Below are 14,992 nucleotides of genomic sequence, written 5' to 3'. Positions count from 1 at the left end.
AAAAGGAAACCAAACCAAAATAAACAAACAAACCAAAACAAAACCAACAAAAAACAACCAATCAAAAAACCCGACAAGAAGACCCCAAAAAACCAAAGCAAGAAACAAACAAAACAAAACAACAAAAAAACCACAACCAGCCAAAATACCCTAACAAAAAGTTAAAAAAACCACCACACGAAAAAATTAACTAGAATATTAAAATCTAATGTAATAACATTTGTGGATTCAAAAGGATAAGTCACATAGAGATCCCTCCCTCTGGGGGTTCAGATTCTTTGGCCGAGTGTTTATTTTTTGGTTTTAGGATTTTTGTCCAACATGTGGATAATTTGCTGGCCTATTCTTGAAAATGTAAGGCTTCCCATTGCAGATAACCTGGGCTTTAGAAGCTATACTTTTGAAAATGCTATGTTTTAATGTGTGTGCCTTTCCCCAGCCAGATCTTTTCTCCATGCCTATGTGGTCTGACTTGGTTCCAGAAAAATAATCAGGATTGTATTACATGTCTCTTTTTTTTCCCCCAATTTGGCCAGGATGCTATTGCTTTTCTCCTGCATGGGAGTGTATTAATATCATCCACCACCCTAAAATATCATGTCATTTGTAATCCTGGAGTATAAATCAGGATTCCCTTCTTATCACTCCTAAGAAACTTTTTAGAAAGAATTGAACCTCCAGGGATACAGAAAGAAACCCCCCATCTTTTTAAGGAATGGATTTGAGATGGTTTATCTGAAATCCTAGAATCTGGAAAATTCTTGAGTTTATTATATATCGTAAGATTACTTTCTTTAATCATCTGAAATCAACTGGCATTCAAGCCTTTCCAACTAATTTAGGAGTTCTGTACTGTGTTATGTCAACATAGGAGTCTTTACTGAGAAGGCTTCTATCCAATTTTTCTTCAAAGGAATGCTTTTTGGAAGACCTCAGTGTTTTCCAGTAGACGCTCATTGCGTAAGTCTTCTGCTTTGATGCTTAGTGATGCAGGAAACTGTGATGTAGCCTTGAGGCTCAGCCACTTCCTGTCCTTCCAGGATCATGTTCTAAAATGCAACCAGAACTTTCAAATGAGTTTATTACAGAGATGTTTGAGAAAACTCTTTACTTGCTAATTTTCAGGGATTGAGTATACAGTAGAAGTGCAAAAAACATTTCCGTGTTAATTTGCTGCAGCTGGAACAAGGATGTGCTTCACTGTAATGGCTATCTAGAATCCAAACACATAGTTCAGCTTCTGCAGGCAAGTCAGCAGTGTGGCTTGTAATAACTTCTCACAGCTGCTCACTCCTTCCTTTGGTTGTTGGATTTGGTTTTGGGGTTCCTTGTGATTCCATTCGCTGCTGGGGAGAAAAGCAGGATGGATTCAACTTGGAATAAGAATTTTCTTAATGTGCAAATGCACAAAGACCTACATCATTGTAGGTCTACAGTGATGCCTGCTGGAGGAATGATCTTTAGGGATATGAAAGCAGCTAAGTTTTTTGTTAAATGAAAACAGTGGTTTTATTCTTGGAGAGCCCCAGCTCCTTTCAGTTGGGTTTCTCAAGAAGCATTCATTGGTGGAACGTCTGCCAGGCAAGAGCTCAACTGGATTGGGAAAAAGTTTCATTGGTGATTGTGGAATAGCTTGTGTCTGATCAATCCTATTCATACTTACGTGTAATTACATAAGCTTGACCTGGATTGAACATATTCTTAAAGTTTTTATCCAGGAATGTGACTTATACTGCAGCAGAGCTTTGCATCTGACAAGGGAGCCTGTGCAATTTGTACAGTAATTTGTAATATTTCCATTTTTTTTAGGAAAGCTGTCCTTTTAAAGAATTTTCTGATGACCCCCTAAGAGCCTTTTCAATGGGAATTATCATGCTTTTGTATAACATGCAATAGTATTTTATTGTGTATGAGATGGTACAAAATCACTCATTCTTCTCTCAGAGCTGCCACCAAAATTAGGTTTTGATTGAGAATGAATTACTGTGAGATAGGGATAAAAGGTCAGTTGATATGGTCCTGAAATAATTGAGACAACCTTTCTGAGAGATAAGCAGGTGCTTTTATTTCTCTGTTTTACTGATGCAGCAATAAGGCAGACGGAATAAGTGCAGTTGGTGGCCGGAGCAGAATTGTTGGTCGGGGATTTCTTGGTGCTCAGCTTGCACACATTAAATTGTATCCAGCAGAAGCAGAAACTCTGCAGTCAGCTTAAGCCTCCACTGGATCCCACACTTCCCACTGCTTCCTGTTAATTAAAACCCAGCAAATGTGCACACTGTGTTTGGTTACACAGATTCTACAGAGCGTTAAAAAACTTGAAGCATATTAATGGCTTTAAATTTAAAACTCATTAGCCACTGCTCTGTTGACCAGCTAAAGAGAGTTTCTCAGCACTCCTCTGTGCCAGCACCACTTCATCCTGCCATGCAAATACAGAAATGTTTGTTGGCTTAGCTAAAGATATTTGGGAATGCTGATGGTATCCTTGGGTGGGATAGCAAAGATGCCTGCTCACTAAAGCAGGTCTGGCCCAATTAAAGATAGTGCCTATCTTTTTTTTAGAATGCAAAGGAGTATTTTTTAATCAAAATACTTGTTTAATCTTATGTTTACTGCAGAAGATTTTATTCTTTTTTATGGTTTAATTGGTAAAAGTGTATGTTTGTGTGTGTGCGTGCTGTTAGAAGCAGGATTCTGAAGAAGCCCCTTCAGAGCTGAATCCTCCTATAAACTGATAAATTTAGCTTTTTTCCTCAAAATGGTAAGGTTTGCAATTCATTACCTGAATGTTGACCCAGTGCTGTGTGAATTGTGACTTCATCAAATCAAACAGGACCACTGAGCATTTGGAAGAGAAATTTTGCAATATCAGAGCATTGCCTATTTCCAGATACAATTTAACAGTTTCTGACGAAATTTTTTTGAGATCTGATGAACAGAAGGCTTAAAGTACAATCCATGAAACACATATGCAGTGAGAAAGATATTTTGACATGACACCTTTGAGTAAAATCCTTGGAGCACCTGTTCCAAATCTGCCTCTCTGGCTTTTGACTTGTACCATTTAAACTTTTCTGTTAACCACCAATCAATCAAAAAAGCAAAAATATCTGCAGTTTGGACTAAATAATGGATTATCAATCCTCTGAAACGATGAATATTTTATTGTTTTCAGTTCATTAATATTTACAGGAAGCTCCAGTAATCGGGAACCACAAAAGAAAAGGTTATTTGCAGCGATGCTCTGAAAGGTCTGAATTCTCCTACCCAGGACTTATTCTTCTGTCTTCATTTTGTGAGCTTGTGGTCTCCAATTCAGTGGCAGTCTGCACGTCCTAAATAAATTCACGGAAGTAATGCTGAGCTAGGCAGAGAGAATTATAAATATAAACCAGGAAGTGACAAAACACACATGAAAAACGTTGGCCGTGCATGTCCTCATCTTTTGCACTCTTCTCTTCACGTTTCCCTAGATCATAGATGAAGAAGAAACCCAGTTCATGAGCAATTGTCCCGTTGCTGTGACTGAGAGCACCCCGAGAAGGAGAACACGCATCCAGGTGTTTTGGACAGCTCCTCCCGCTGGGACAGGCTGTGTGATCCTCAAGTAAGTATCTTAAGGCATATGCAAGTGAAATTCAGTTAATAAGTTGAATATTTATTGGAAACAATGGAGTGCTTAGTTCCTTTATCCTCCTTGGATACATTTGGCCAAGTTTAGTTCTATTTGCACAGTGAAATGTTAGCAATTTAAGGCCTAAATATTCGAAAGGAACTCCAAGCCTTCAATAACCATTGAGTCAGCAACCTTAATTGAACTTGTTAGCCTTTAGTTTCACCTAAAAAAGGATGTAAAAAATTCTTAATTTTTAAGATCAAAACTGAGTCCCTCTGGTGGGTAAAAACTGTGCTCTTAGTCGAGATGAATAATAGGAATGTTCTGCAAAGTCATGTTTGTTTAAAGGGACCTTTATCAGAAGTACCAGATCTGTTTGTTTACAGGTGAATTCTTTGTTTTTAGACCTAGTGATCATTTACTGATATTTTACTTTATTACACACTCTCATGTGGAATCATGCTTTTCAGGCAGTAAATAAAGATAACTCTATGTTCACTTTTCTTCAGGGTCACTCATTGGTCTGTAGAACTAAAGAGTGCCAGAGAAATGTTGTCCCGTCTCTTAAGACTTTGTTTGCTGTATTTAATTGGACAAATTGGTTAATTATTCAAAGACAATGGGATTTCTTTGCTTGCTTTGAATCCATGTCTGGGAGAAGCCTTAAAAATTTCTAAGATGTGCCTTGCAGCAGACCAAAGTATTTCAAAGAGGCTTTTCAGTGCTGGGTATAGTGGCTTTTTAGGCTTTTAAGGAAGGGCTGTCACAAAGATTTTGCTGAAGATAGTTCAGAGCAGTTAAGGAAAATGTTTTATTAGAATTGCAATTGATTTCTGGGCAGGCTGTGAAACTGCCACCAGCAAAAATGGTCTGTGGCTTCTTTCCTTTCACCCTGTGCTTCGCTTCTCCTCTTGCAGATAGAAATGACATAGACTCTCTCCTCTTCCACATCCCTGAGGGTTGTCTAGCCTCAACTCTGGCTCTGGAACAGTCTCAAATCTTTGGCAGTGTGCTTCTACTTGGTGTTTCTTAGTTTCAGGGAAATAATTTTAAGAATCACCTGGTTTAATGTGTACTAAAGCAGCTCAAGAATACACTTACAGTCTCTACAGCACCCTCAGACAGGTGTACATCAGGCTGCAGTAAACCCTGTTGTAAATTTTGTTATGTTTAAGGATGGAATTTTTCAAGAGTTCTTTTGGCAATCCAGAAGATTCCTTGCTGAGCTTTTTTTCAGTAAAGCTCCTTGGTCTACCCCCCAGCCTTGACCCCCTCTTAGCTGCATACCCAATATTGCTTGAGGCACTTGCTATTTAAGTAAATTAATAATGTGATGATGTTCAATATGGCTTTTTAAAGAGGCAAGATTTAAACTTTAATCCAGCAATGATATTCAACAACACAAGTTGATGGATTATTTTTTTCATTACTGTCCTAAATAAAATTGCCATTACAAAAAAAACCAAACCAAAACAAAACAACAACAACAAAAAAAAAACCAAAACAAAAAAACCACCCCAAAACAACCAAAAAACCCAATAAAAGTAAAAAAAAAAAAAAAAAGAGAAATTAACTGAGATGTATACTTTTCTCACTGAAACTTAAACATCTGTGGCTGAAGTTGGTTCAGGGGCCTGTCTGAGACTTTTCAGAGAAGGAGTGCAGTAAAGTACCACCAACTGCAGGATCTTGATAAGTGTTTCTTCTCTCTCCTAACTGTTAGTCAGGTCATGCCGGGTGTTCAACACTGATTTTTTTTTTTTTTTTTGGTGAGGTACCTAAATTCTTGCAGAAAAGATAAGAGAGGCTCCAAAATGTAACAGTCAGAACTGCAGTGCTGATGTTCTGCACATGAAAGTATGAAATTGCCCCTGCCTGAAGGAGTGTGAAGGTTGAACCTGTGGCTTCCAACCTTCTCAGGCAGCTGGACGTGCATCAGTGGTGCCAGCAAAACACTGAAGTGCCAATAAAGAGCTAGATTAGCTGACTGCTACCAGTTCTCAAAACCCATTTGGCAAAACAAAAACTTGGAAATGCAGGTTGCAGGAAAAGGAAAGAATTTGGTGTTATGACCATCTATTTACAGTGTGCTGTGCGTGTCTTTGGGGTGTGTGTGCTGCTGGAAAGTGAAAGGAAGTTGTTAAGTACCTCTGGGGAAAAATTATATGAGAAATAAAGAAAAAAGCTTCCTCCCAGTGAATGCTTTGTTGAGCTCAGAAAGTGAGGAACAGCTCCGTGCCTAGGACTGTTTAAAGAAAGAATGACCATTATTAAGACTTGCTGATGCCAGAAATTAACCTCATAATGTGGCAGTTCTTTGTGCTGCAGTGCAGCCCTCCATGGCTCCACGCATAGCAATGACTTCTGGCATTAACCACATTTACATTTTCTCTTTTGCACATGAAGGCATCTGAAGTAGAGTTTGTAGTCAGCCTTCTTCACAAACCTTCTCTATGGTCCACTCCCATAGAATAGAATGGAAATAATTCGGAAATAATTTTTGGAACATCAGCACTAGAAATATTTTTTTCATAATTATCCTAGATGATAAAAGAAAATGTCTAAAAGCAGGTATTTTTAAGATTTTAGTCCAAACTCATAATGGAAAAATTCTGAAACCTTGAACTTTAGGGGAAACAAGCCCTCTGTATTTTTCTTTCTTCTGTATGTGATGGAAGTGCAAATATTTTTAAAATTGTCAATACATACCTGTTTAAATCCTTGAAGACTTTGATGACTTTGTTTCAGAATTTCAAAAAATGGTAACACTTTGGAGCCTGTTCTGGATCATGAGGATTTCCTTTTTCTCTGTCTCCTGATCTACTCACTTCAGTATACTGAAAAGTTAAATGTAGTTACAATGTAATGTAACTGATCAATAAAAACTTATTACAGTTTAGGTGCCAAATACTGTAATATTTTTTTTTTTTTTCTGGTGGAATAACTAAGTAGAGCATCTTCCAGGAAGCTTTTCCTGAACTAGCAGTGAGGTTTGAGAACGGGTTTTTTTCTGCAGTTTCTGGAGTCTGGTAGCTTTGGTAGAAGGACTTGCTCAGATTTGGGTAGTAGCCTTGCCAGCACCTTCTAGGCACAGTGCACATGATCAGTGTGGCTGTGACAAGTAGCAAATGACACAGAAAAATGGGAATCTGTAGCTGTAGGGTTCAGTAAGAGATCCTAAATTATTTGCCGTGTGCACGCCTGTGTGTAATGCTTGATTTCTGGGTGTCTGCAAAATACAAATCTGGGGGGGGGGAAAGGTGTTTGACTTATTGTCACAACTTTGCTTTCTAAAACATCTCTTTCTGTGTGAACACTTAGAACTGTGAGAAGAAAAAAGAAGATGGATTAGCATATGATGCTGTACTGTAATTGTTTAGTTGAGAATAATCCATGTATTTTCTTCATTCCCAACAAGAGATGACAGTGAAATACCCTAAAGGTTGGACTCCAAATTTGTCTATTTGGACCTTCCAGGCTGTCATGCTGTGCACAGTCTACTTGTTTGCATGTTCACAGTGCAACTTTCCATGTTCACAGTGCTCTCTTTTTCTCCCTATTTTCTTTCCCTTGTTCCTTGTGATCGATCCCACACCAACATGTCACATGTCAGGATGGGAGGGCCAGGTCATGCCTTCATCCTCTCATAAAAGTTTCTGTTTTAAACTTCACTTACTAGGTTTCTGAGCTCTTCAGAATGCATATGCTTTCTAGGATCTTTGAAAACCTACTGTTAAAACTATCTTGAGAAAAGTTTATATTTATGTTTGAAATGTGCAATTATACAGAAAATAATTACAGAGAAAATAATTGCATAGAAAATAGAGCAGTGGCAGAGCCTGATGGTGTTTGTATCATCACACGGAAGTAGAGAAATTTTCAGGGTTTTGAACCCTCTCCTCGTCAATCTATTTTAATATTTTGTTGAAGTGAGTAAGAACTTTTTAAAGAAACATCTTTTTTTATTTTTTTTTCCTGCGTATAAACTTTCATGCTTGGTTTAGCGTATTCTACTTTCCATAAAAAGTAGAACAGTACATATGCATTTATTTTTTTTAACCTGACAGCTAATATGCAGAGGCTGTTCTTAATTCTATAAAAAACCTCCAAGTTACGGAAATTTATCTTGTTAAACTAGGAAGGTATAAAGCATGGATTTGAAATAGTGATTTGTCCCATTGACCAGGAAAAGGACAATAAATGTTTATTGAAAGCCTCTTAGCAGTGATGGAAAATCACCACTTTTAGGTTGCTTTAAGCCCCAGGTTTTTAGATTCAGCTGGTTTGTTGTATTCCTCAAGACAGTGTCTCAGTTGAGTGTGGTACTGAGCAGGTGGGTAAAGGTCTGACCCAGCTGATTGGTGGGGAAATGGAGGAAAAACAGTTTTCTGCAAGTCCTTTAGACTTCTGTGATAGAATACAAGAGCAAAGAAAATCTTGTCAAGTTCTTAGCTTGTTGCATATTAAAATTGCATGGTAGGGAGAATCTTGTTAATACCCAGAGTAAATCTGTCAGCTGGTGTAGATCTCATGAAGAGTCAAGTACTGTGAGATGGTAATTATCTTCTCCTCCTTTAGCATTTGCTGCTTTTCACCGAGGCTGGGATTAATTGTTAAGTGCAGTAAATGATGGCCACATGCAGATAAGTTATATTCAATTTACCATTTAGAGAAGAAACCCCAGTTTGCAATTGGCTCTTGAACTCATTGAGTTCTCAGACAGCTCATGTGACTTGTATGGTAAATGTAGCAAAAGTTCCTGCAGACAAGTTATTTATTTCTGCTGTACGTATCGTGTTTAAACAACCAAAAAATTAAAATCTGCTGTCTGTAAATACTGTTCATTACTGTTAGCACTTGCAGAAATGCACTCTGTTCATCATTGTGTCTCTGCTGTTTGTGTCTGGAAATGTGTTCTGAGGGAACATGGAAAACGTTCCCATTCTCTAGGCAAATAGTTTAGAGTTCTTGAGGAAAAGTGTGGAGCTTCTTGTTTTCCTGAATATGTAATTATCATCATAATTTTAATTACATGGGCTCTTGTCGGCATATTGTCAGGGAGCAGAGGAATTTGCAGCCTTCTAAATAAAAACTATGGCATATTTAGTGTACATCAAGCAAAATCTTTGAGATAGTTGTGCTACGGGAGCAAAGCTGTCTTATCTGCCAGGACAATTCAGTTCCAGTCCATGGGTCTGGGACTTGGATATCACACTCAGTTTCCAGCCTCCTTGTGGATTCTGTCCTCTTCCTCTCACGCTTCTGAGGGTGAGTGAACTCCAGTTTTTGAGCATTTGCCTTTTGATTTCTTGTGACTTCAAGTGTTCTGTTTGTTCAGGTCACTTGGCCTGTCACTCTGAGTAAACCACTGTGCTGAAATGTGCTGTAGGAGAGACTAAAAGAAGAACCAAATGTCATAAAACCTCAGGTGTTCATAACTACATCCACACCCTGAAAGTGTCTTGTTGTGCAGCCAAATGTCTTCTCTACAGTCAAAAGTCACAATGAGATCCCTGGGCCAGAAACAGAGCACAAGGCACCTAGACAAGGAGGCCCAAAATCCACAAGAGCATCTCTTCGGTGTGTAAATGAATATGTGACCAAGTCATTAATACAGTGTTAGGAGGAGTGTTAACGAGGAATGCCAGACTGGGGTGCTCAGAATAAAAGGTGCTTCAGAATTAATCTCTCTTGCTGAAAGTGCTGTTACTATGACTCCCACAAAGCCAGCATTTCATAAATGTGCCTCTAACAGAAAGAAGTTCCAGTTGCTTTATCTGGGTGGAACCTGCAGTGCTTCTGAAACTGCTGCCAGTCATATAAAAACAACATCTGATAGATGATCATCTGAGCTGAACTTAAAAAACAATAAGGAGCAAAGGCTTATGTACAGTTACAGCTGAGAAATTTGCTTGCTACTTTTCATGCTTGTCCTAAATCCCTCATCAGTATCAATGAGCTGGCACAGGGAAGAGAACCTGGACGTGGTTTGAATTTATTCAGGTTACTTGACTAAGGTGATGAAGTTCTCTAGGTAGATTCTTTGCTCCTCTCTGATGTTTTCACCGCTAAAACATTTCCTTTTACTTGCTAGGGCCTACTTACCCCAATACATAGAATTTTTCTTGATACTTTTTGAAGCAGACGAGTACAATTGACGTGCTATGAGAAGTTCCCTATAAAATCGTGCCTCTACACCCTGCTTGTTTGATATTAAATTTGTTATTCTCTCTTTTCCATTCATCCTTTCAGATTGTCCAGACACTTGATGTCAACAGTTTTATCTGTTTATTAGAATACTAATAGTGGAGCAATTGAGCACACTTGTAAAGCATTTACTGACAGCTTTTCATAATAAGTAAATATAACAGCCAAGGAAAAAGAGAGACCAACCTGCCCTCCTTGCCTGGCAAGAGCTCTGTTTATGGAACAACAGAAGATAACAGTTTTCATATTATAAATACCTTTATTCTTTTTCCTAGTAGAATCAATGAGTCTTCTGCATGCAGAGAAATTTTTATAATTTCTGTACTACTTTTTAAAAAAAATCAAAATATTTATCTTCCAGTTAACTGCCATATAACAGCATCTTCTGAACTTCATTTCGATAGAGATAATAGCAATATAACTGTTATTGTTATAGAATTATTAATAATATTAATAATTATGTAATATTATATTTCATAGCTTAAATAGAAGACTTGATATTGAAACTTTAAGTATTTGTGCACAATTAAGATAGCAAACTAAGATATCTCCGTGCATCCTAACAGTCCAGAGAACAAACACAACCTTTGATAGATAGAAAATGTGCAATTTTCCATATGTGATCCTTTTGATGTGCCTTCATTTTACCCCATTCTTCACTTTTAGGAGATGTAGCAGAAATGTGCCCAGCTTTAAATGGCCAGGGGCATAGATTGGGAAAAAAACAGATTTAGGTCCATTCCTGTCCTTCAATGCTGGGTTGTTATGTACAGCTCAACTCAGTTTTCATTTTTTTCCTGTTTTCTCAAGAGCAGCTAGAGGCCAATGCCTCTTTATAAACCACTGCAGGATAGAAAAGCTTGTATTGCTGTCCTGGTTCCTTAAAAAATAAATTAAGTATTTTCTTCATCCAGCAATTTAATTTTTTTAGAATGAATGGGAAAAAAGTTTAAGCTTTTCAATGAAAGTAACTTAGAACCCTATATTTTATTTTATAGGTGAAACACCTCCAGAGAGTTTACTTGCGTTAGGAAGAAAGAGAAACCTGCATTTTTATATAGCTTCTATATTTATATCAGCTCAACTTTAGGTGTAAAAATACATATTTTATCTCAATATGTATGGTAGAAGGCCCCTGGATCTACTGCCACATCTACATTTAAAACCAAAAGCCATTTCACTTTCATTTTCTCACCGGTTTAATATTGTTCCTTTAACTTCACACTGGGAGCTTGTGAATTTGGAAAGTGTTATAAATGGATTTTCTTACAATTTTGTGTTCTTCTAAAAAATCTATTTTATGGTACAATAATTAAAGTAATCCCGTAAAATCTAATTAGGTTCATTTATATGGTGTTTTGTTTGTAAAGATGTAGTGTTGTAAAACAGCTTAATGGTTTTGCTAGTCAAGGATGGGCTTATTCCTTGAGGAGAGCAAAGCAATAGAAAAAAAAAGAAAAAAACAGAGTAGGGAGAAGGGTGGTGGTCCTTCTCTAGCAACAGGGGGAATGTAGTCATGGCTTTACTATGAAAGATAATATTTTAAAACTTTTTTGCACTCTACCTTGAAAATGCCTACAATAATTTCGTATTAAAAAAATAAAATCAGTGTTATGGCACATTTTGTGGTAAACTGAAGGCACGTGCAGTTACTTTCATTGGTCCAAAATATTTTTTTTCCCCACAAATGTCTTATTGTAAAACAAGCTGTTTTGTAAGAAAGAAAAAGATTGTGCATTGGTGTAGGAATTCTGGCATTGGAAAAGTTCAACATGCCTTTTGACAAGACACTGATATCAGTTACATTTTTGATCATCGTTGTGTTTTCTCCAGACTTTGTGGGGAAATACTTCAATAAAAATTAGTTGTTAAGGTTAACAGTGGACACAAACACAGTCAGACAGACAGACAGACAGACAGAGCCAGCCAGAATTCACCTATTTCTAATTTGGCGTTCTACACAACCACACGGGACATTGAAAACTTTCATTTTTATTTCCTAACCATTATCCACGCCGAGTTCCTCGGTCCTTCCAGATTCTCAGTGCTGTCCTAAGGACAACTGTGAGGCCAAACTGTGCAATTCAAAAAGTCCTGAGAAGTGGAAAATGAGGTACAGTGCTTTTGAACGTGTTGGAACCCAGAAACGTGGGAGTTTGGAGCTCTCTGTGCTTTCTGGCACTGACCCCATGGAGAACACTGCTTTTGACCTGAGGCCTTGGAGAAGGATTCCAAATGTGAGTGATGGAGTTAAAGTCACAGGTGTGTAGTTAAATAGAAGTGTGGGATTTCACACGGTGAATGAAGGGTTTGGAATTTGATGGTTTTAGAATAAATTAATAGGTATGGGACAAGATGGAGGATTTTGGGTGGTGTCTCCTTTCTGTGTTCTTCCTTCTTCTCCATGATTTCAGGCAGTAGATTTTGGTTGGACAGTTAGTGCTGCACGGAGGGTCACAGGAGTTTGGTTATTGGGTCAAAAGTATCACTAATATAGGTGTTATTTCTCTATTGGACTGTGTAGCTCTAGGAGACCTTGTAACTAGCTAGGTTCACCTCCCTTTTGCTCACTTTTAGCTGGTGGCTAGAAGTGTTGTAGAACTCTCTCTACTTTAGGTAAGATTTAATAAACAACCAAGTCCTACTTGCTGATCCCAAACTCGAAGATAAATACGGAAGCCATAAAAAGTGATTTCAGAAAGGACTTCAGTGAACTACTCAAGCCCTTCCTGTCTGACTTTACTGGATGATAGTAGGGTGTACTATGATCAAGCTTCCCCTGCGTCTGTGTGTTTACAAATCTAAATAGGTGGAGGAAAAATCAAGAAAATGGTTTTTTCAGTAGTTTTCCTCATTGACAAAATTTTCATCAGAGAAAGATAAATCCTCGATGATTTATTAATTCTATTTACATATCCTAGAGGAAAATGCAAAAGAGGATTTAAGATGTGTCAGGAGGGACATTCTGTGAAGTATCTTACACTGAAATCTGATTTTGTCTGATTTTTTGTCCCTGCAAGTGGGGAAATAAAACAGTAAACTGTGATTTCTTTCTGGTTGAGTCTCTAGGAGAGTTTGCATTTTCATAAATTTCAAAAAGTGGGATGGAGGGAAAAAACTCAGCCCTGTAATTTGCTTGTTGTTTGCTGTTTGTAATGAAAATCATTGTTAATTTAGGAGCCCGACAGCTGCAGGACATTTGCCATTCGGCAGCAGCTGTCAGTAGCACTCTGGTTTATTTTGCAAACAGATGTTTAATTTGACTTCAAGGCCATTGTCATTTTGTGAGGGGAAACAAAGAGAGAAAAGGAATAGAAATAATAAAAATAGTCATAATTTGATTTCCTTTCAAAACATAGTCACTGTTGATGACATCAGGAGCGTTGTCATTTTTTTTTACTGAATGTTTGAAATCAATTTTTTTACAATTGCCTGAAGTTATGCATGATAATTCATGTTAAAGAATTGATTTGTCTTGTGTCAGGAAGTGAAGGCTTTATTTTAATATAATGTGATACATTTTTAAAGTATGCCTTTTATTCATGAATCAAAATGTCATACTATTTCTGCAGGTCACAGATAAAGAGATTTTGGTCTCTATATTGAAACCAGCACTCCACTGGGCCCAAATATATTTTTCTTACTCTAGTGTGGTGGTGTTCTCATTGCACATCAGTGAATGTCAAGGGCAAAACGAGTACAGCAGTGATGAAAGGAGGTAATTAAAAAGATAAGTAGTGTAATGTGGATAATTTTTAGATTTAGTAACAAATTATTTTATCCAGTCTGTGCCTAATGATTGAGGCTTTAACAAAACCTGCTGTTACAACATTTTGGCAAGATCCTCCATTATTCACAATGTCTATTGACCCAGATAAAAGAATGTAGATAAGCAGTTCTCAATCCTAGAACACACTGCTAATTCCTAGACGTTGCAAAGTCTAATTTAAGTTAGTCATGAATGTGGCACAACTGGTCACTTTCTTCTCCATAATACAGTTAGTATTTCCAGTTTGTATTCTCTGAGGATATGTAAGTAATCCTGTAGTTAAATGTCAGAAGCGACACTGCACGTATGGGATGAAATTTTCATTAGAAAAAAATTTTCTTGCAGGCTGATGTAAGTATTTAGTGAAGTTTCTGCATGCCCACAGAAACCCAGAGCAGCTCTGCAGAGCACCTTTTGCAGTCGCAATTTCAAGCACAGCTCAATTACAGTATGAAAGGCAAATGGATGAATTAACAAGGTGCTGGATTCTGGCTATCCTTCCTTGGGTTGAATAGCACTTCAAGTCTCATGTGAGTTTCCATTTGTTAGCTTGAGAGTCCCTAAGATCAGTGTGTAATATCAGCAAGGGTCTCAGAACCTGAACACTGTATTTATCTTGATTCTTTGCTTCATGTGAAGCACCACAAAATCAATTCTGATTTGTTTTCTTAAAGGTGCAGCTATTTGTATTATTGCAGTTCTTTAGAAATTCTGAAAGGCAGAAAAACCACCCAGAAAAGGAATTGTTCTTTGCATGAACTGGCTGTGGAATTGATTGTTGCTGTCTTTCTCGTTACCTGGGTTGACAATTCTAAAGCTATTGTAAAAGGATTGAAACACTAAATTCAACCAATAATTGGGCAGGCCATTCCTTTCTTTTCCTTGCAGTAATTAGGTACCCACTTTTTCCATCTTTTCTACCTCATTAGACATGCATTAAGTATCTCTTCTATCTGAACAGCAGCAGCCTGAGCACTTTTTGCCCTGCTTTCCCGAAGAAATGTATTTGTTGCTCTATCAGTTCACTGCTCCAGCAGAATGTAGTTTGAAGTCTTGCAATGCACCAGAAAGCACATTTGATATTTTTTTAATGGTTTCTGGGTTTCATTTGCTGCAGAAAGGGCTGGGTTACAGGCCTGTGTCTAGGGAGGGACTCAGCTCTGCTCATTAGAGGGATAATGAGCTTGATGCTCTGTCACTGCTGTGTATGGAGCCCCATGATAACCTTAATATGAACCAACTCATTTAAGTTTTATAGATTACCTGTCCTAGGGTTTCATGCCATAGATTTCTCTGAAAATGGAATATATACTAGTTTTATATACAGAGAAATAAATTAGTGCTCTCTTGCAATGTAACTGCCTGGCGGTGATGGCTGAAGTTGATGTATGATGGTA

General features: G+C 37.6%; 1 protein-coding gene across 1 annotated transcript in view; it reads left to right on the top strand.

The window, feature by feature from the left end:
- Positions 1–14,992, top strand: part of SPON1 (spondin 1) — a 168,731-nt gene that overhangs the window by 30,693 nt on the left and 123,046 nt on the right. Inside the window, exon 3 of the mRNA XM_062494983.1 lies at positions 3,477–3,610. Within this exon, the coding sequence (XP_062350967.1) occupies positions 3,477–3,610 (134 nt within the window). The remainder of the gene's footprint in view (positions 1–3,476; positions 3,611–14,992) is intronic.

Source organism: Cinclus cinclus, chromosome 6 (genome assembly GCF_963662255.1).
Source record: "Cinclus cinclus chromosome 6, bCinCin1.1, whole genome shotgun sequence".
Classification (NCBI taxonomy): Eukaryota; Metazoa; Chordata; class Aves; order Passeriformes; family Cinclidae; genus Cinclus; species Cinclus cinclus.
This window is presented reverse-complemented; position numbering and strand designations above follow the sequence as displayed.